Below are 22273 nucleotides of genomic sequence, written 5' to 3'. Positions count from 1 at the left end.
TGCAGGCACATTCTACATTTTCAAATGTTAAGGTCAGTGATTGAAAACTACAATATGCCCTAATTGGTGCTAGGCAATACACTTTTCAAAGGCTAAAGGTCAGTAACATAAAACTTCAATATGCTAAGATTAACACTTGGCAGTCGCACTTTCCCCAACTAAGCAACACTAGAGAAGGTACTCACTCAGTTTAAAAGACGACTGTTCATTTCCAGAGTGTAAGTTTCCCCAAGTGTCCAATTATATATTCCACTAGGTATCAAATTTGACTGACATGTGTGCCTGACTGACGTGTGGCACACAAACACAAACTCCCGAACACACCAATCACTGGAATCAACAGCCGCCATTTTTATTGCAAATTTAGCTATACCATTACAACCTGTAAACAGCAAAAGGGACCATTTTGACTTCTGATCAGGGAAATGAAGTCTATCCCTCCATTTTGAGACTGCGCCCAAAACAATTCCATAGAAACCGAGAAAATAATAAATCACGAATTCCTGTAAATAGCAAAAGGCATCACTTTGGGGTCTGCCACAGATATCTATCTATAAGTTTTGCAGAAAAGTATAGAATGGTTTTTGAGTTCTGCTTCTGAAACGAAGCCCATTCCTCCATTTTGAGACTAAGTCCAAAACATTTTTATGGAAATCGAGAAAATGATAAATCACTAAAACCTGTAAAGAGCAAAAGGCACCACTTTGGGATCTGCCACACATATCTGCCAAGTTTTGCTGACAGATATTACAAAGTGTTTGAGGTGTGCTCTGGAAATGAAACACACCTCTCACTTTTGAGACAAAGTCAGAAACGTTTCCATGGAAACCAAGAAAATGATAAATCCCAAAAACCTGTAAATAGCAAAAGGCACTATTTCAGGTTCTGACTGATATATTTTTTTTGCAGCAAAACATTGAATGGTTTTTGAGTTCTGCTATGGAAACGAAACACACAAACATTTACATGGAAATAATAAATCACAAAAATCCAGATGGACGGACAGACAGACAAAACGTCGACTATATCCCCCTGCGTTACATGCCGGGGGGATGAAAAAGAAACAAATTAAACTAGCCCAAAAAGAAACAAATAGGTAGTATTTTTCCATGTAACTTTTCGAATTTCTACCATTGGTGTCTGTCTATGTGAACAGTATATCTATGGTGAACACTGTCTGCAAACACTTCCAAGTTTGAATCCATTGTCATTGAGGACAACTCGCCAAAATGCACCAAATCTGTTTTCCTCAATAAATGCAATAAATTGTGAATGGAAGAAATTGTGTTTCCTTTCGCACACACATTCCATGCATCATTTCTAATAAAAGTTGGGGGGGGTGTGTGTGTGTGTCAATGCTCTTACAACAACTGACAACCTTAAATTTGGTGTTTAAGTCATGCCTAGACTTACTGAGGCTCAGCGCCACAATACAACTGAATGTGTTATGATACCGGTCTTGGTCCAAGTGAGGGTACCAGTGAAATCCCTTACCTAACTGGCGTGCTGGTCTGCTTGGGGGAAATAACTCAGTAAAGAGTCCGAAGTCACAAGAAGCTAATTACAACTTTAATAACAAGAGATAGAATAACAAGGGTGGCCACAGAGAGCTGGTACAACCCTCTGGGCTGAGGGCTAGAGCTGACCTGTGTTGGAAGTCTAAGCCCTACTGATGAAATGCAGGATTAATAAAATGGGGTGTGTCTTACCAGAGCAACTTCAATGACCAGACAGGGGGAGTACTTAAGCTTTTAATCCTATTCTCAGTAGCACTGGCACATTTACTGGATGCTTGATTGCTTACTCTGGGCTGGATTTTTAACGACACTTAAGTGGTGTTTGCATGATGTTATTTTATTGTAGGTGATGGCTTGTTTACCTCATCAAAGCTTTTTATTAACCTGTCTAGACATAACCCTAGTCTTAGTGAATGGTTTGTCTTACAGTGGAGTTCTGATTACCTCAGGCTAGGATTTTAAGTCTGTGAAATTGTGTGGTCATAACTTATACCTTTTTCAATAGAATGTCTGTGAGATAAGTTTAACTACTTTTGACAGGAGTCTTTGTCTTAGTTATTACAGATACATGATGAAACTAATATTCTATATTTATATTTTCCTAATATTTGAATGCTAATGTATTGCTTGTACTGGTTACAATCAATAATGAATTCTGGTATGAATTATCATTTCATGATAGTACCATAGCAAGACTTTGGCATCGCTAATAGCAGGAAGGGTCAACACGTGATCGCTCCAGGTCAGGTCGACTCCCTGTGACCACGTCCACTAAAGACAGGTTTATTCGGCTTGGACATTTGAGGTCACCACAGCATCCTCCACAACATCGGGAGTGCCAGGATAATTTCTGATAAGACTGTGAGGAACTGCTTACATGAGGCTGGTATTCATTCCAGAAGACCTTTGTGAGGACCTGTTCTTACACGTCAACAATGCTGACAGTGGTGTCATCAACATCTCCGTTGGCCATTGCAAAGGTAGAGAACTGTTATCTTCAGTGATGAGTCACATTACATGCTGCAACGTCCTGATGAAAGAGCATGTGTATATCAACATCACTGCTGCTACGTTACAAATTGTGTACAGGAAGTGGACAGATTTGGTGGTGAAAGTGTCGTGGTTTGGTCTGGCATCTCATACAGTGGCAGAAGAAATCTAATTCAGGTCTAGGGCAACTTGACAACTTGACACTACGTGATGAAATCATCAGGCCTCATGACCTTCTTTCCATGAACTGCCACGTCATTTTTCAGCATAATAACGCTCGACCGCATACAGCAATAATATCCAGGGATTTCCTTGCCAAGAACATTGTTCAGGTTCTTGATTAGCCTTCATGACAACTGGATTTTAACCTTATTGAACATTTGTGGAATGAATTGGATCGGCATGTGTGACAGCGTGACCTCAGCCTGCTCTGTTTGTGGCTTTTAGGAAGAGTACCAACTCATTCCCAGGCACTTCATGCGGAATCTGGTCTAGTCTATGTGATGCCGATAACATGCACCATTGATGCTAATGGTGGCACACAAGATACTGACAGCTCTGCGACCTTGACCTTGAAACACTTTGTGATGTACAGTTTCTTGCAACATTGGACCGTTAATGTTCATTCAGGTTTTCTTCATGACTGCCCTGTATTACTGAACCTTTAGTGTATAAATTGATAACAATTCCATATCACCATCCTTCCTTAGGGGTCACGTGAGTGATGCGCATGTGCACTAGTCAGTAGCGAATGTGTTCCTAGCTGTCTGGACAAGTTTTTACAGGAGATTCTTCCAATTTCGGATTATTTGTCACAAGCGGATATATACTGTGTGATTAACGTCGTCTCTACATTGTTCATGGATTTCAGTGTTTATACCAGTGTTACTGACCTAGTAGTGGTGTTGGAACTTTTCCTTATGAAAGACAAAAAGTTTGGTCGTGCTGATAGTACTTGAGTGACCAATATGGCGTCAGAGCAATGTCCCCTCACAGAGGGAACAAGTCGGGAGAAAGAGGGCAGCAGTACCTCTCCCAGTGACGATGCTCTTGCAAAAGTCCTTGCTGCGCAGCAGCAACAGGCAGAGTCCATAAAATTTTTGATGGAGATGCTCACTCAAATTGGTGCGAAAACAACACAGGTTTCTTCCCCTGCCATAGAGGTCAGTGATCAACAAGCTGGGCCGAGTGGTCTTGGAAAGGGCGGATCACTGAAGCGTAAAGCCAGTGGCGCCTGCGACTTGCAGAAGTGAGGTCGATTTACTGCTGATAGTGACATGTCAGATGCAGAGGACAATGATCCTTTTGATGATATAGTTGACACGTTGCATGGAGATCATGAATCAGAGAGTGAGAATGAAGTTGACGCAGTCATCTTCGAGTTAAATACTTACTTCAACAATGAAGACAAATTTGGTCCCAAGGTGAACGAAGTTCTTGGCAGGACAATAAATGAAGGACTGAGATCCTAGCTGAATGTCAAAGCACTAAACCAGACAAAGGATAAATACCAAAAGCCAGAAAAATGTCCTAATTTGACTGTTCCGAGTGTGAACAATCAAGTGTGGAATCAGGTCAAACCCCAAACCAGATCCATAGACTCCAAGCTTCACAATGTTCAAAACCTTTTGGCGAAGGCTTTCTGTCCAATTCTGGGAGGAAATTAAAACTCTTTACAGATTATCAGGGAATGCTACAAAACAAAAAACTTTTCAGAGACAGTTACAAATGTTTTGCTTGCATCATTGAGAGACAACACCAAAAAACAGTATCGGAGTTATCACAAAAAGTGGTTGTCATTTTGTGTCAGGGGGATTGTTACTCCCCTTCTACCATCTCTGAATCAAGTACTGGAGTTCCTTGGAGAACTGTACAGCATTGGATTAGGTTATAGTGCACTGAACACAGCCAGATCGGCTCTCTCTGCCATCATAACTACTGATAATATGCCGATAGGGAACCACTCTTTAGTTAGGAGATTCATGAAAGGGGTTTCATTTAAGTCCAGCGCTGCCTAAATATTCAATTATGAGGGATGTCAGTAAAGTACTCACCTCACTAGCAGACTATGGAGATACTGAAATTTTGTCTTTTAAAAAGCTTACTTTCAAATTTGCAGTCTTATTGTGTTTGCTATCTGGGCAAAGAATCCAGCCGGTCTACTTGTTACATGTAGACAATGTAGAATTTAGAGATCATCATCTTGTAATTAGAACAGGAGATCTTGTAAAACAATCAAGAAGAAGTTTTCATGTTGGGGAACTAGTGTTCTCAGCCTACCCACATGATGACAAACTGTGCATTGTGAAAACAGCCTGTGCGTATCTAAATTGTACTAGAACAATAAGAGGAAATGAGAACAAACTGTTCCTAGGACTGCAGAGACCCCACAAACCAGTGACTAAAGACACTATTAGTAGGTGGGTGAAACTGACACTTGCTGGAGCTGGTGTAAATGTGGATATTTTCAAACCCGAAAGTGTATGTGCTGCCGTGAGCAGCTCAGCGCGCAGATCAAAGGTGCCACTCCATACGATTCTCCGCACATTGGCATGGACTCAAGAGTCAACATTCCAGAAACATTATGATCTCCCTCTAACCGTAGACACAAGAGTGTGTGATTCTGTGTAAGTAGCAGTTAAACGCTAACTGCTATGTCATCATTTACACATTGTATCTTTTTTATTCTATATGATTTTATAAACCAATTTTCAAGTCATCTATGTTGTCTGATACTCTTACTCAGGGGATTAAAAATGTTCTCCCTTCTCTGAAGCTCTCACGTGACCCCTAAGGAAGGATGGTGATATGGAATTACAAAATTAAATGAGACTTACCTGTAAGTTGAAGTTTGAGTGTAATTCCATGAACCATCTTCCTGACTTAGGGGTTACATGCCCACCCTCCCTTACCCTGTTATAAAAATTGGTAAGATGAAACATTTTTGCTCAAGACTGACTAGTGCGCATGCGCGTCTCTCACGCAAAACTGGACTGGCCTATGCTTGAAATAGTATTACTGATGTTTGCTGATGATGTGACAACTAAATATAGAACATTATGCAGACACTTGGGGGATTAAGTGTCAACCTACATAAAACGAAGATTGTTGCATTAAGATGGGGTGGGCATTTGGCAAAATGTGAAAATTGGTTCTATAAAAATGAAAAGCTTACAACTATTAATACACACAGGTATCCTGATACTAATTTTTCTTCTACCTCTAAAATGACTATGCTCTCTATGCATCTAATCTAGCTATCCAAAGTAAATGTGCACTAAGGGAAATTATCCTTAACTTGAAAAAACTGAATATTTTTTATCCTACTATATTTTTAACATTTTTGACTCACAGGTTGAACCTATTTTATCATATGGCTCTGAGGGGTGGGGACTAAATAGATTAGAGAAATTTGTGTACACAACCAAGTAAATAATCTACTCGATACATGGAAAACTTGTTGATTGTGGTAAACAGCCTCTGTCACAGAGATAGCTCAATTTCTGGTTTATTGACACCTATATGTCTGCCTGCCTGTCTGCTAACGACAATATGCAATACACAGCTTCAATCATTGCCCACATGCAATTAGAGCTTGACACCTATCAGGTTATATGCCAAAAAGAAAATTAATTGACATATGACTCGTGCACCCAAGTCCCGTCACTGCCACATTATGTAATTAGGCAGGTGTGACACTTGTACACGTTTTTATGTCTGTGGGTTGCAAACAAACTACATCTCTTTTTCTTGGATGAATGGATCTCATGGAAACTGGTGCAAACTCTTGTCAGTTTTAAGTTCTGCTTTGTATGAATGACAGTTTCCAGCCACACAGTAGTTCACCATCTCTACTTAGATGACTTTTGATTAGATCGAACGCAAATTCAGAGAATATGTATTTACAAAACCCAACATCTCTAAATGCATTCTTTATGGATAACAACTTCTAGTGTATATGATTTTGTTTGACAATAGTATAAGAACCCACACTGAAACGACGCATCAAATACAATAAAAGAAGTTGTTATCCATAAAAAGCTTACTTTCTTGTGACTCGCCATACTTCTAAAATGCCCATCAAACAGATCATCTTTCTGTACACACAATGAGCCCTCAGTGTATCAGCAAATAAACCAGCCAATCGGAAGTCGCCGTTACACTTGAGTGCACAGCCACCCACCATGACTGGGTTGGGTCTGCCCCGAGCTTTGTTTTGAGGGAAGTAAGCTCCAGTACAAAATATTGCACCTTTGAATCCCGATTGTACGCTTATAATTTTGTTTATTTGTTTTTTCACAAGCAGCAATGTATATTATATGTCATGAATAATTGATAATTGTATTTTAATTATGTTTGATTTTTTGGTTGTGTGTGACCTTTAACTGGCATCACTGAAAAGAAATATTGTATACTGTATACAAGATTGAGATCTGGTTAGCTATTTTCAAAAAGTTCATAGCCCTACAATCTTCTTAGGCCCATTCTTAACTATGATCAAAGTTAAGAATTCTTAGGGCTACGAATCTTTTGAGAATAAGGGCCCTGGTTTCCTAAGGGTTGTGAATTAGACGTGGAAAACAAATATCACTTTCTACTTCTATCTACTTTCTACATTATGATGATTTAAGAAACTCATATTTTCCATTGCTTTTCGCAATAACCCAAATATCTTCAAGTTTCAGCTTCTCATAAGGACAGTGGTATGCCAATGCTAAAAGTATGTAAATATATGTTTCATAGATTTAAAAGAAGGCAAACATTACCCCTTCCAGCTTCTGGTTCAACGAAGTGAAGGAACAGGACGGTATTATTCCATATGGAATGCTTACAGTTACCTCCCCTGCTTCATTCGCCCATTATGCCAGAAGTGTTTTTATGTAGTATAAATGTTACAAAAATTCTAACAATAGTGACGACACATAAGCCAAAAAAACTCCAACAGGTTCATGATAAAATTAAGCAATAGGGTATTTTTTTTTAATTTCTGCTTATTCTTGTTCTTCGAGGCGAAGAACAATCTGAATACCACAAGTGGCACTTAAAATGTTGAATAAACCATATTTCATGTGGGTAATTATTAAACATTGGGTACGAAATCTGAGAGCACAACCCAGTGAAGTAATGGGTGTATACCTTTGATGGTGGCGATATTTTATCTTGACATAAAAAATAATTTTCAAACCGAAGCGAGGAAAGTATGCTGCCAACCTTTGCTCACTTCGCTCGCATGTAAGAGGGCTGGTCATTTTCTCTATGCTACGCAACCCATTTGGGCTACAGTTTACCTGTGCTGTAACCAGCAATACAGCAGATCCTTTATCTACCCTGGGCTAGAATGCAATTAATTTACCAGGTGCAGCATCAGCCAGGGCTGGAAGGCAATTATCTCACTTAGGGGTAGGGTTTGGGGCTTGGCACCCTTTACGATGCTCCTTTGGGTTCAGGGTTAGGCACAGTTGCGATCGTCCTTTGGGTTTGGACTTAGAATTAGGGCTTCGGGTTAAGCTCTGGTATACTTTACGCTCTTTAAGAAGCGCTAATTAATCTGAAAAAGTGCAGTACTCCCCTACCCCGAGTTGACCAATTTAAAAACTATACGAACCCTCAAAACATCAGGTGTAAGGACGATATCTTTGGTTTGAGTTCTATGAGCTGTCAAGGGTGCTGATGGAGCTCTGCTGAATTTGAAGAGGTTTCTCAATTTTTCTCTGAGATCAGATTCCGGTTTCGACATCTTTACAGAAATATGGATGTCGCCACTAGCGGATGAAATGTAAAATCGTGTTAAGAGCTTGGCCCTGCAGCCTTGAACATTCTCGCCGAAACGCAACCTGTTGCGTACGGAAGTTGACAAACGTGACGGGTCTCCAACAACAAGTAAAAACGTTTTATCGAATTTCAAAAGAAAGTAATAATCCTTTATTATCGTTTTCAAACGTTTTTATCAAATAAAATGATACGTGGGTGGTACTGGCAAATTCCTAGTTATCATTTTCGTTCATTCAGATGGCATTGTGTTGATGTACGCGATCACGTCTAACTAAGCTATAAAAGACGACACCGCCAGCGGAATATGAAATAACGAATTAGCTTACATCTTGTGTAAGCACCATTTGTGGCATAAACAATCTACAAGAAAATATTTAAACTATTTACAGTCAACTTTTCCTGAATAAAAAGACATGCTAAAACAAGTTAAGTATTGATGATGTTCTGAATTCGTTTTGTTCAACTGGGGCGCTCTCCCGTGAGGAAAGGGGAGTTAACCCGTCCATAGTGTAAAGTGGTCGTCGCTATTTTACACCGACCTTGTTTGTATATAATAAATTAATTGAAATATTTATCTGTCTGAATTGTCCATTATGTCTACGTTTTAGTTGAAAACCCCTTCTGCCCTCCTGGCCATTTAACAACCTTATTAAGACTGTACCATTATTATCAGTCTTAAGTCCAAGAAACTTCATTTGGTAGCCATCATCACCAATCTTCTGGATGTGTTTCGTTTTCCTTAATTAACGTGTGACGTCTGAGTGTGTATGTTCAATAGTATGTGGGGAGAGGCATTAATATAAGCAATTTTGCCTGTTTGCCAATTTCCCAAAACCTTGTCCTTTGTAAAATTATACAGATCTGCCATCAAAGGAAAATAAATGATGGGTAAGAGTTCCGCCCGTATCTCCCACCCTATTCAAAATTACAAAATGACATGCATACCTGACCCTAAATAAACATTCGATAAACTAGAACAGGTACAAAAAACAAAGGTATGCCCTAAATAAACATTCGATAAACTAGAACAGGTACAAAAAACAATCAATGAACTTATTTCAGTGTTGGAATATTACACAGGGAAAGGCGGAAATATTCTGTGTAAAAAGAGGTGGGTACGGGCGGAACTCTCTCCAAATGATGTTTAACACACACCCCCACCCCCACCCCACCCCCCACACAGAGAGTTTCATCAGGGATAATCTACAACAGGGATGGGTCTCTCGCTTGCTTTCTTTACCATGTGTACTTACTTTTTATTGTATCAGTCGGAATTTTACCATGAATGAATGAATTATAGTAAGAATTAAGAGAATTAAGAATTAGAAGTGAATGAATGAAAGAAATACAGAAAAAGAATAAAAGAAAGAAATACATATGTGAATGAATGAAGACTAAATGATACACTCGCTGCCTTCCCTCCCAAAACATGTTAAAGAACGCAAAAGTATCGCGACAACACATGTGTTAACATCAGCTGTCCTTTTTCAAAAATCTGCTTTGAGAGATTTCTGTTTACGTTAATAATTAATTCAGATATCTTATTGCATGTGGGGAAGGGAATGGACATTAACAAATTGTTAACTGACACATCCCTCAAAAACAGAAAGTGTAAAACTGTCACAAAGTGTTCTAAACACCTTTCCAGTTTTGTCAAATAGTAAGATCAACAAGACAGAAAGAAGTTATGGAACTATACTGGCTAGCGACCAGTTATCGCCAACACCTGGTTGTAGCGCTTGCGCAGACAGCTTTACTTGTACTTCCGTAGTATCTGACATTGACACATCCAAAAAAGAACCGATAGGTAACAAGAGTTAAAATTACAGCGAGTATTTTACGCTGTACACGTTACAGATATGAATCCCTCGGAAGGCGAGACCCAAACACGTCGGGGTATGTCACGTGACCATTAGTGTGTTGACATGAAATTTCATAAACGATGAGAATTAAATGAAACTCATCCAGGCTGTGTTGTGAATCTATAACTTGACAATTCAACAGATTTTAATTTGTCTGAACATACCCATAAATCAAACATTCAATCACTTAACTTTGAATTGACCCAAATTTCCATCTCGGTTTTATGGACTAGATAGATACCATGCAGACGATACTGACAAACTATAACTGTCAATTTTCACCTTTATCGTTTTTCCCCGAGAAAACAAACATAGCGAAAATTGCAAACTACGACTCGAAATGTCAAGTTTGACAAGTTCAACCCCGCGGTGACATCTCCGTTCTGCCGTTAGCGTTTATCAGCATCCACCAACATCCACAAAAAGAGCGAGTTTGGGCCTTTTGTTTTTTTTAAAAAATAAATTCCAATTATGAAACGGCGATAACTGGTCGCTAGCCAGTGTGGAGCCTCAAACATCACAAGCATCAATGGAGGATCAGAACAGATCGGTGATATGTCATATTTTTCACGCACCTCAATTACACCCTAACATGTTTTTTAAGATGATGAAACTATCGCCAATACATGCAAACACATTTCACCTGATAGTATATTCCCCTCATAAGTATAAAAGGTGTATGTGAAAGATGTTTTGAAGCAATAACTAGGAACAGTCAAACAACCTCGTGTAGTATTTCAATGGCGGATCAGAACAGATCGGTGATATGTCATATTTGTCACACACCCCAGATACACCGTAACCATTTTAAGTCATAAACTATCACTATTACTTGCAAATATCTTTCAACTAAAGGTATGTTTCCTATCTAAAAATTAAACGAATGTGTAGTCATATTGGCTATACTGGTACGTAACGACCCGAGGCATACGTTCAGGCAGGGAGCTTCTATAGAGGTTGTAGAGTATCCCTGGCTCAGGGGCTTTTCTTCTCCCTCTACATATAGTCTCCCTGGTTATTATATATAACAAATGAATTTTAATCTTTTTAAGTCTGTGTTGTCAGTTGAGTTTTTTTTTTAAATACAGAAACAAACCATAACCATTACCGTTACCTTGGGGCTGGTTTGGGTGCGTGGCCGGTTTGGGTCAAATATCCAGGGGCCGGTTCGGCTTGGGCCGGTTCAGGTGTACAGACTTGTCCCTGAACTACACCAAGAAGCCAACCTCCTTCGCCTCCAGACCAGGCTCATCTAAGAAGAACGCCTGAAGGCTTATGTCCTTAAGTCCTCATCGGCAAGGCAGGATGAGGTGTTCAAAGTGTGGAACCTGTTCAAGGATGGCGATCTGTCCTTATCCCAACTTCTTACGAGATGTGCAGCAATCCATGGACCCAACCTTCCTTAAAGAACAACTAAACTCATTTTTGGTCCTCTTTTTACCACTGCATATGAAAGATTTCTGGTTAGTCATGAACGGAACACCATTCTTTTTTTAGAAAAAAAATTGTGGTTAATTAATACCAAGCGCTTAAAAGCTGTCTTCTTCTCTCTCGCCCGCACACGAAACCACAAACAGGTTATGTAAGTCTGTCGCCAGAGCCATCACAGGAGTGAGTGAGTGAGTGAGTTTAGTTTTACGCCGCACTCAGCAACATTACAGCTATTTGGCGGCGGTCTGTAAATAATCGAGTCTGGACCAGACAATCCAGTGATCAACAACATGAGCATCGATCTGCGCAATCGGGAACCGATGACACGCGTCAACCAAGTCAGCGAGTCTGACCACCCGATCCCGTTAGTCGCCTCTTACGACAAGCTGAGTCATCACAGAAGGAACGATTTTCAGTTAGTTGTATAGAAAATGTATAGGAAGCTCGTCATTTGCTGATTTCTCGACGTCACCAAAGACATACCAAATTGTTGTGTTGCCGTCAATTGCTCCTTGGGATCGGGCGATGGTGTCACTATGCACAGATTTCCACCGGACCCCTTAGTTTGTGCTTGGAATGGTTGTTTGTGTGTGCGAAGCGAGCGTTGTGGAAACCTGTGGTATATACTAAACCGGATGGTTCGCCCCCTACCACGCTTCCAGGATAGAAAATGGAGTTCAAGCTTCATCGAGTTTATAAAATAAAGACTGTTTACTACACATTGCTGACCAAAAGAATTTTGCATGAATATAACGCTTTCTTCCTCGGACGCGAGGTTGTGGTCGAAGTGCCAACATTATCGTAAGTAATATTATATCGACCCCCGCCTCGATTTCAAGAGTGAAATTCTTATGTTATAAGCAATGTCATCTAAAAACCTAATGTCCATCAATAAAATACATATTTTACTACTAGTGAAAAGTAATTTTGATTGTGTAAGTCGGTAAAAAGAAACTTGAATAGCATTTATCTTCAGACAGGGCGCCGCCAATTTTGAAAACGGTGAAGTCCGTTAGAATTATTGAGATTATGGTTTATTTTCATCAAGTTAGAAAATCAAAACTACTTTCCATTAGTAGTTAAATATGTATTTGAATCGTGGCCAAAAGGATTTTGCATGACACAACTTGTAACATAACGACTTCTTCCACGGAAGCAAGGTGGGGGTCGAAGCGACATTAATGTTGCAAGTAATGTTATATTAACCTCCACCTCGCTTCCAAGAGTGAAATTGTTATGTTATAAGCAATGTCATGCAAATTCCTATTGTCCATCAACAAAATACATATTTTACTACCAGTAGAAAGTAATTTTGATTTAGTAAGTCGGTGAAAACAAACTTAAATAGCATTCATTCTCTGACAGGGCGCCGCCATTTTTGAAAATCGTGAAGTCACGGACTAAAGTCCATTTGTATTAATGAGGTTATCGTTTGTTTTTATCAAGTTAAAAAATCAAAACTACTTTCCATTAGTAGTTAAATATGTATTTGAATCATGACCAGAAGGAGTCTGCATGACACATCTAAACGTAACGTAACATAAGCGAGGCCGGGGTCGAAATGAAAATACTGCGCGATCTATACACTTGCTAAAGGACAAGGTATGATAAGGGTGGTTTTTGGCCCACTAACAGAATTGGCTGAAAACATGTTATTTGTTAAGAGACAAGTTAGCTTTGCATAAAAATGCTACATTTTATATGTTCCTAGGTGTAATTTTACTGCAGAGGGGCCCAAAATAGGTTCTATCAGTTCCCATGAAAAATAACAAGAAGTCTGAAATATCAGTGTGCCATAATGGCTTATTTACAACTGTTATAGTATTTACATACAAATTACAGCGGTTTTACGACGGGTAGTCTTGCTGAAAAGCATGTCAATGTCAATCATAATGTTTTAACCTCAAGGGGCCCAATTAGGGTTGCAAAACATTGTTAATTCAATTACTTGCCACTGTCCCCAAAACTCAATCATTATTCACAGCATTCTTTGCAAATGTAATCCATGGGTCCATTGTACAACATGTAAGCATGATAACAATCATGTTGTACTAAGAATCAGAGGGGCCTGTTTCGGGTAAAGCTTCATTTTGGGCACAGCTTCATTCTAACTAGTAAGTGTTGCAAGTCAGCATTTACAACCAGTTTCAGCAAATATACAGTTAACATCTCAATCATCATATGTTATTACAATAGCCAACCATGTTGCACTACAAAACACAGGTCTTGACCTCAAAGGGCCCATTTCGGGTGAAATTTCATTGTCAGCGCAGGTTCATATTAACACCATGCAAGTGTTAAAGTCAGTATTCAAAAGACTTCACAGAGTAATTATTCACAACTTATCCACTTTAAAGATATAAAACATCCTCTATTACTCTTCATTCACACAGTCATCAATCTCAGTATCTGATTCACTCTCAAGAACTGCAGTATTCAAAAGTGTATAAGCCTAAAGTTGATAAAAATGTATAAAGTATGAATTTAAAATGTTGGGAACAAAGGCAACTAGACCGACTTGAAAAGGTGAATGGTCGGTGTCTTAAGAAAAGATTTACATGATGTTAATTAAAGCTTGTTTCACCAGTGTTGTAACATAGATTACCAAACTTAAGAAAGAAATTACAATATTTGTATTTGATGTGAAACAGTTTAGTTAAACAGACTTGATAAACAAACTTTGAAAAAAAGAAAGAAAAGTTACATGGACGTGAACCTGCATGTCTGATAAAGAAAACCAAACAGTCCACAATTGCAACCATTAGGCTACATATTCCTTTGCCTCACAATGTGAATTTAAGCTTATATATTGCACTTTACAACTATGTATGACTTGACGTCTGCTTGTGTTCATCATCTGTTAGACCTTGATACAATGTTCTTATTCTAGCTTAAAAGATCCTTTTCATACAGTTAAGTGTAGTCATTTTGGTTCAATGAAATCAAATGTCATTGGAAACATCAAGGTACAGAAGTTCTTAGAAAATGTTTGTACATGGCAATCCTGTTGAATGACAGTGTTATTTTGACAGTGACAGGTGACTCAGAGGTGTTTGATACACAGATGATAGAAAAACTATGATCAAATTCTTACATAATAACAAAGATTCTCACCTTTACAGTGCTGCTTGAACATATTTTGAAAATCTTTAGACATCCTCTTACTCTTCTAGCAAACACCAATATTTACCTCTCATAAATCAGCCTTGTGGGTGCCATATGATATTGAAAAAGTGAATAGCGATGTTTGATATGTGTATTTTAGAGCACAAAACCATTCAAAATATAATGTACCATGGCACAGATGTATAAATGTGATGGATTGTTTTTAAAGATGTTAGTTTATGACAATGTTTATTTTTTGAGATGTTGTATGGAGCAATTTCATAAACCGAAAAATGTACTTTTTTAAAGATTTTGATGTGAACAAAAGCGTGACCCACCAGATTTTTTTAGGTGTGGATTCTAATTTACTCTCTTCATATGTGGTGAAAAAATTGGGAAGGGTCACGCTTTTGCTCACACTTTTCTATCACTCTGAAAATCAGAAAATGTAGGTTTCTAGAAGATATTGTAAAATATGTTAACTTTGATGTCTTCAAACAAGAAAACTGACAACACTAAAAACATAAAAATGCATTTGGAGGTAACTTTAACAATTAATTTAGCTCCTTTTATACTAAAATTATCGTGTTGTAAAATTTTGATACTCATGACATGTTGTGGGCCAATAAGGGCCTCTATCATACCTTGTCCTTTACTTGGTTTGTAAACGTTCATTCACCTGTATGTAGACACTTGTCAATATACCTCTTTACATTTGGTCTCATTATCCTAATTACTTTATAATCATACTTGTATGCATTTTGAAACTTGACAAAAAGAAGCGATCTGCAAATGTATAACAGGAACGTATTATCTAGACATTTTATAGTTTGCCTGTATGAATCATAATTGGCACGCACGCCCTAGTGTATGTCGTCTGCATCATTACGCTTCACGACGAAAACAACGATTCTGTTGAAAGCTACGACAAATCAATAATAACAAAACGCAAATATTAAAATTAAAATAAATTAAAGATATAGGAGCAATGTCAGACTCTTACCTTGTTCGAGGAATATATCCATCAATATCCACAAAAACGAGTGATATATAATTCATCTGCAGATTTCCCAAGTGATGTGTCTTTCAACAATCTAATATACTAAATGTATCGTTTCAAGTTTTTCACAATGCTGTATAGTCTCATTGGTCATCCGAGATAGCAAACCTGGCAACTAACTGCTTAATGTGCGTCATTCTTTAAGAAAAGTAATTTAGTTAGCCTAAAATGAGCAATCAATCAATGTAATGGCGGTTAATCCTTTGAAAGATGGGTGTTGTTTTTACAAAGACACATACACGACAGAGTGTATTCAGTATAGATTTGTAAATGTACATACATAAACACTACCTTTTGATAAATTCCCATTTAAATCCGTATAAAAGTAATCAATCAATCCGCGTGTTATCGGTTAATCCTTTGATCGATCCAGATACAAGAAATGCCAAATGCCTTTGTCGGGTAATCTAACAGGCGTTACCACTAATTATATCTGTTCATTAACTGAGCATCTAGTAAATGATGACAAATAACGTGTAGGTTTATACCACCTAACACGGATTACAACCTAGCGACAAGTGATTTTGACAAAATCGTCCATGAAAACAAGGGTTTAACACGGAAACTTGGCAAAGCAGGAGACAAAACTAAATGATAGTAGATTGTGAGAACATATAGCTTTCAATTTTCACAACAGCTGTCGCGATTTCAGGTTTGTACAAACCTGTAAACAAAATAGTATACCCCCCTGAAATGTAGATGAGTTCTGCATAGACCCTTATAGACCCTACTATTACGTCACGGAGACGCGCCGCTCTGATTGGTTGAAATTTCGTTTGCGGCTGTGCACTGTTGTCAATAAGGTCAATTTAAGGTAATTTAAGATCGAAATGAGCAATTTTTAATTCATTTAAAACGACGTCAATTAGTGATTTATGCATTTGCACCCTCTGGAGTATATGTGATCTTTAAGTTACCAAAACTCACTCTCAACGGCCCTTTTCAGGACCACCAAACAACCAAAAAGAATGCTTGATGACTTGATGTAAAATTAAATAAAACACGTAAATAAAATATGGAAAGAATAAAGTCAACTTAACAATGTGTTATATATGTTGCCGTTTTAGCCCATAAATCAGTAGCCGTTTTCACCAAACTATTTAGGTGCCGTTCTGCTGTAGTGCCGTTTTAGCTATAACCTATGGTGCTACATTTTCAGGAGTTGTCGATAATAAAACTTTGGAAACGACAATCTCCTCAGAGTAAATCATGAATCGCGTGGCGGCGCTAGTCTCTACGAAGTGGCTGGCTGATATCATTGCATCAAGCTCTAAATGCATTAGGGTAATTGATGCCTCTTGGCACCTCCCAACGTCAGGCAGAAATGGGAACGTTGAATTTCAACAAAAACACATCCCTGGTGCTCAGTTTTTCGACATTGACGAGTGCGCAGACAAAAGGTCACCCTACGGACATATGCTGCCGAGCCCATTAGAGTTTGAAACATATGTTGGAGGTCTTGGTATCGGAAATGACACACACGTTATAGTGTATGATAATAATGAACAATTCGGACTGTTTTCTGCTCAACGCGTATGGTGGACATTTCGAGCTTTTGGTCATGATAACGTTTCAGTATTAGATGGAGGATTTCCTAAGTGGTGCAGAGAGAACAACCCTACTTCATCTAAATCACAGTCTGTTTCTACCAAATGTTTTAAGGCTAACTTTGCTCCTTCATTTGTGAAGTCTTTTGAAGATGTGAAAAGAAACATAAATAACAAACAGTTCCAGCTTGTGGATGCAAGGGCTGCTGGTCGCTTCCAAGGGAAATCTCCAGAACCTAGACCAAGTGAGAACTTTTCTTAAGCGTGCATATGGCATGGCAATTTAATCGTGATATATTCTATCTTCTCAATATATTATGACTTTGAAAAATACAAACCAAGTGATTGATGTTGATTTGAACTGTCTACATAGGCACTAGGCTAGTGATACAGCAAGTTTGAGGTGTCAGGATCAAGCTCACCTGTGACAGGGTGTAAAATCCTGGGAGTTAACTTTTGTGCAGACTCTTTCAGTGTTGTCAAAAACCAATGTGTACAGTACACAACCCTGTGCACTTAAAAGAACCCATGAATCCATTGGTATATGACCAAATGGTGGCCAAATGAATACATGCAAATACCTAGTAGCAGGCACCGCAATGGGCAGTAATTGGACATATTACTGTGACCAAAGACGTATATATGTCTTTTCTGTGACCACCCAGCTGTGAAGGGGTACCTTGTAAGGATGGAAAAGCCACATAAACTTGGTGCGCCAAGTGGCTGCAAGAGTTGTATGATCGCCAGGAAGTTGAGATTGATAACATGATGTGCCATTAAGATTGACATCAAGTGATACAGGGAAAATATACCTGCTAGCTGCATGGATATGTGTGCTACAAGAATACCTTATAATAATGATAATAATAACCAGCCCTCTCAAAAACTTGAAGTTAGAGGAGTGAAATTTACACACTGACATGAAGGCCATGGTCTAAATCACAGTAAATGAGATAAAGGTCACATACAACACAAAACACAACTTTGCAGATTCTGAAAACTTTTGGCATGGACATACAGTAACAAATCATCAAAAATGCAAATTCAACTTATAAGGTTGAAAAATATTGCAATGAAAAAGAGTCTGCGAAATCAGAGTTCAAACAATTCACTAATTTCACCCCAATGCTGGGGGGAAAAAGTGATTTCAACAGGTGTGCTAGCATGTTGATCGTGATGAGCAGTCTGTGTCACAGACAAACTCAGTGTCTTTTTATTGACACCAGTGTGTCTGCTTGCTTGTCTGCTAGTGCTAGTATGCACTACACAACTTCAGTCATTGACCATTTGCAGTTTGAACTTAACACCTGTTAGGCTATACACCATGAACAGCTGCAGAATACTTTGATGCCTGAGTTCCGTCTCTGTCACTTTGTTATTACACAGACAGGCAGGGGTGATACCTGTACACATGACATAGTATTATGTCTGTGGTTTGCAAACAAACTGCATCCATTTTGACTGACTGGACTGGATGGAAACAGGTGCAAACTCAAATTGTCAGTTTCAAGTTCTGCTTTGTCTTTTGACTAACAACAGTTTCCAGCCATGCAGTAGTTCACCGTCCCAGTATTTGTTGATGGGATCAAATGCAAATGCAGAGAGCATGTTTTTAGAACCCAACATCTGTACATGCATTCTTCATGGATAACAATGTCTTCTGCTGTACATGATGTGACATGTCAGTATGGATTCTTACACCAATGTCACTCTTGCTTGACAACAGTAAATGAATCCTTACCAAAACATCACATCATATACAATAAAGAAGTTGTTATCCTTAAAACATATTACTTTCTTTTTACTCACCATACTTCTAAAATGACAGGCAAACAGATCATCTCTATATCTACAGAACAAGCCCTCAGTATATTGGGAACTGAATCAGCTAATGAACAGTCTTCATTACACTTGAGTGCACACCTACCTGCTCTGACTGGGTTCTGTCTCCCATGTGCTTTGTTTTGAGGGAAGTAAACCCAAGTACAAAAACATTGCACTTTTGATTTGTGATTTTATGCCTATAATTTTGTTTATTTGCTTTTCCACAATCAGCAATATTTAATGTATGTCATGAATAAGTGATAATTGTGTTATATTTATTTTTTTTGTTTAGTTGCATGTGACCTTTAAGAGAGTGGGACCTGTGAAGACTTGGGGTAGAAAAGGTCTTCAGCAAGCCATGTTTGCCATATTGCTGAGTGTGGCGTAAAACTAAACTGACTCACTCACTTTAAGAAAATGGTGTCTTTGATCTGTTTTTATGAGTTTAGCCATTGTTGCTGGCTTTCCATACTATGTATGTACTGAATTATGTCAGGCCTGATGGATGTGGCAGTATGGCTATGATGAACGCTAGTACCAGAGATGACAGTTTTCAGAAACTCTTCCAACTGTTTTAAGTTTACTGTAACTATTGGACTTAAATTCTACAGTTTGTAGGTGTAATAAAAATCTAATGGAGTACTTGTAACAGTACAGAATACTTGTACTTTCTATTTCAAACTATTTATTGGCTTTTCTAAAGTATTCAAACACAATCACTAATGATCATGACTAAATATAACAATTTATCTCTTCCTGGGTTTAGTGTTTATTGCTCGATTAGCCACATAAGCAAGACTTCAACCTAACTGAGAAGTGGGTCATGATATATTTTCTCACAAGTGACTTTCAAGGTTTACATACAAAGATGCCTTTGTATACTTCAGACATCAAGCCTGGCCACATTCCTGGTTCAGTAAATATACCCTTTATGAGTGTGATGGATCCAGACAAGAAGACCATGAAGACTGAGGCTGAACTACGCCAGTTGTTTGCCTCTGCAAACATAGACCTTTCCAAACCCTTGACTGTGTCTTGTGGGTCAGGTATTTTGTATATATAACTTTAAATATTATAAATATGTCAGGTGTCTGATTTATGACCGTGTCTCTACATCTCTCGGTGTGACAAGTCCTATTTTACCATTACCTCCACATCTGTCGGTGTGAAAAGTCCTACTTTACCATTACCTCCACATCTCTTGGTGTGACAAGTCTTATTTTACCATTGTCTCTACATCTCTTGATGTGAGAAGTCTGACTTTACCATTGCCTCTTCAATTTGTGACTGTCAGCACAGGCAGCAACTCTGTTAACAGTCTTTACTTTTGTTGACTGCATGCACGAATGAGCCACTATGCTCTGGCATTGTTTGTTTTTTGTATTTTTTCAGGAGTATCTGCATGCTGTATTGCACTTGCAGCATATCAGTGCAGCAAGGAGGATGTGTCTGTTTATGATGGGTCATGGACAGAGTGGTATCTACGTGCCTCGCCCAGTGACAGGACTGACTGCCCACATGACTAACAGACCCTGCAAGACCTGGCACATAGCTACAATTCGTATGAACGACTGCTAAGTGGTCAGCCATCAGACCCTATTGAATGTTGTTGCAGGACAGTTGTTTTTGGTGTGTGATGTTTTGTACATAAATAAAAAGTTGAAAAATTGTGCTGCAGGGCCCGAGAAAATTATTCTTGTGCTATCATTGTATGCATAATGGTGTTGGGTCTGTCTATCATGGAGAGTTCGAGGTTAGAGGCAGCAGCAATGTTTCCTGTTCTGTGTCTTGGAGGGAAACAGAAGTCCATCTCTGAAACATAGCTTGGATAAAGTCATGTGACTGTAAACCTCTAGCGCCTGACAGCTTTTGCAATATGGGATAATAATAACAGTCAGGGTGTTAGCACTTTGAGCATGTTATGTTGCATGGAGATTAGCACCTTATGTGACTTGTCATTATTATTGCTGGATTAGCACACTACATTTTAAACTTGCTTTATCTTGTGCACTGTCAATTGAAGGATTGAAAGACTGTCTTTCAAGAGAAATGATGTCACATAAAGTGGAACATCCCAACTGACCTGTTTTTGTTATACTTCATTAATGCATATACAAGTCCTATAGTATGAAGTGATGAACTAATTTTTAAATCTAAAGTTAAATTGTCTGTAGACATGATTACATATGATTTGTGTTGTGCTAGGAAGAGTTTTATAGGCTGATGTCATTGTGTGTATGTTCTCATAAGCTTAGACGAAAATAACAATCAGTGTACCCATTTTTTTCACAGATCTACCAATGTCTAGGTTGAAAAATACCCAGTAACATTACTTTAGAATAATGGAGCAATGATGCAATAAAAGTGATATGCTATCAGAAATTATGTATCACATTGTGGAGTTTGTTGAGGCTTTTATTAAACATATTTAGAATAGGCAAATGTGACTTTTATAAATTGATCATATGATCAATGTTGTCTTGAATGAACATGATGGGACTGCACAGCTGTAGTCTGGAATATAGCATCACTTTCTTTACATTTTGGTGGTACTTCAAAATGACCTGTTCCAGCCACTTCTGTTCATTGGAGACCTTTTTTATTGGTATCCTCCCAAAACACAGACCTGTTCAGACAAACACTTATGGTTGGTTACATCCGTGATTAGTAGGCTGTACCCTTGATTAAGAATAATGGTATCATTAGACAATGTAGCAAGTGATGCTGTTTCATCAGTATTTATTTAATCAATAATATTTAAAAGTTGTAAACAAATATATTCATGTAGGCGACCTAATTGGAATTATGTTTTACTGAAAACATGGCATACATATTTCAGAGATTTATTAAATTGTGTATCAGGTGATGACGTTTACCATGAGTGGGATGCTTATAATGGAAACTATATTACTGAGCATTTTACTGATTGTGTAAATGAACTGTCTTGTACTATAACAACTGAAGAAATTATATCTACAAGAGACAATGCTGAACTGAGTAAGAGATGACGGTATTCCTACAGAATTTTTGTAAAGACAACTAATATGATTGCATCCTACTGTGCTGTATACGCTTCACAAATATTATGTAAAAGTAATTTCCCAGTTACGTGGACTACTGCTATTATGATATCTGTATAGAAAATGGGAAGTAGTAATGAACCTG

General features: G+C 38.3%; 2 protein-coding genes across 3 annotated transcripts in view; one reads left to right on the top strand and one right to left on the bottom strand.

Annotated features, from left to right (window-relative positions):
• LOC137283495 (tuberin-like) overlaps window positions 1-8375 on the bottom strand; it is a 141600-nt gene extending 133225 nt beyond the window's left edge. The window contains exon 1 of one of the 2 annotated variants that reach the window (XM_067815024.1): window positions 8113-8375. In XM_067815024.1, coding sequence (XP_067671125.1) covers window positions 8113-8244 — 132 coding nt within the window. In that variant the 5' untranslated portion in view covers window positions 8245-8375. The remainder of the gene's footprint in view (window positions 1-8112) is intronic. The other variant, XM_067815025.1, reaches the window with a different exon arrangement.
• An 8468-nt stretch (window positions 8376-16843) lies between these two features.
• Window positions 16844-21971, top strand: LOC137283775 (3-mercaptopyruvate sulfurtransferase-like). The gene is made up of 3 exons (XM_067815459.1): window positions 16844-17529; window positions 19996-20154; window positions 20501-21971. The coding sequence occupies exons 1-3, from the start codon at window positions 16947-16949 to the stop codon at window positions 20632-20634; spliced, it is 876 nt and encodes a 291-aa protein (XP_067671560.1). The 5' UTR covers window positions 16844-16946; the 3' UTR covers window positions 20635-21971.
• The last annotated feature ends 302 nt before the right edge of the window (window positions 21972-22273 follow it).

Source organism: Haliotis asinina, chromosome 5 (assembly GCF_037392515.1).
Source record: "Haliotis asinina isolate JCU_RB_2024 chromosome 5, JCU_Hal_asi_v2, whole genome shotgun sequence".
NCBI classification, from domain to species: Eukaryota; Metazoa; Mollusca; class Gastropoda; order Lepetellida; family Haliotidae; genus Haliotis; species Haliotis asinina.
Note: the sequence above shows the minus strand (reverse complement) of the source record. Positions and strands in the feature narration are given on the sequence as shown.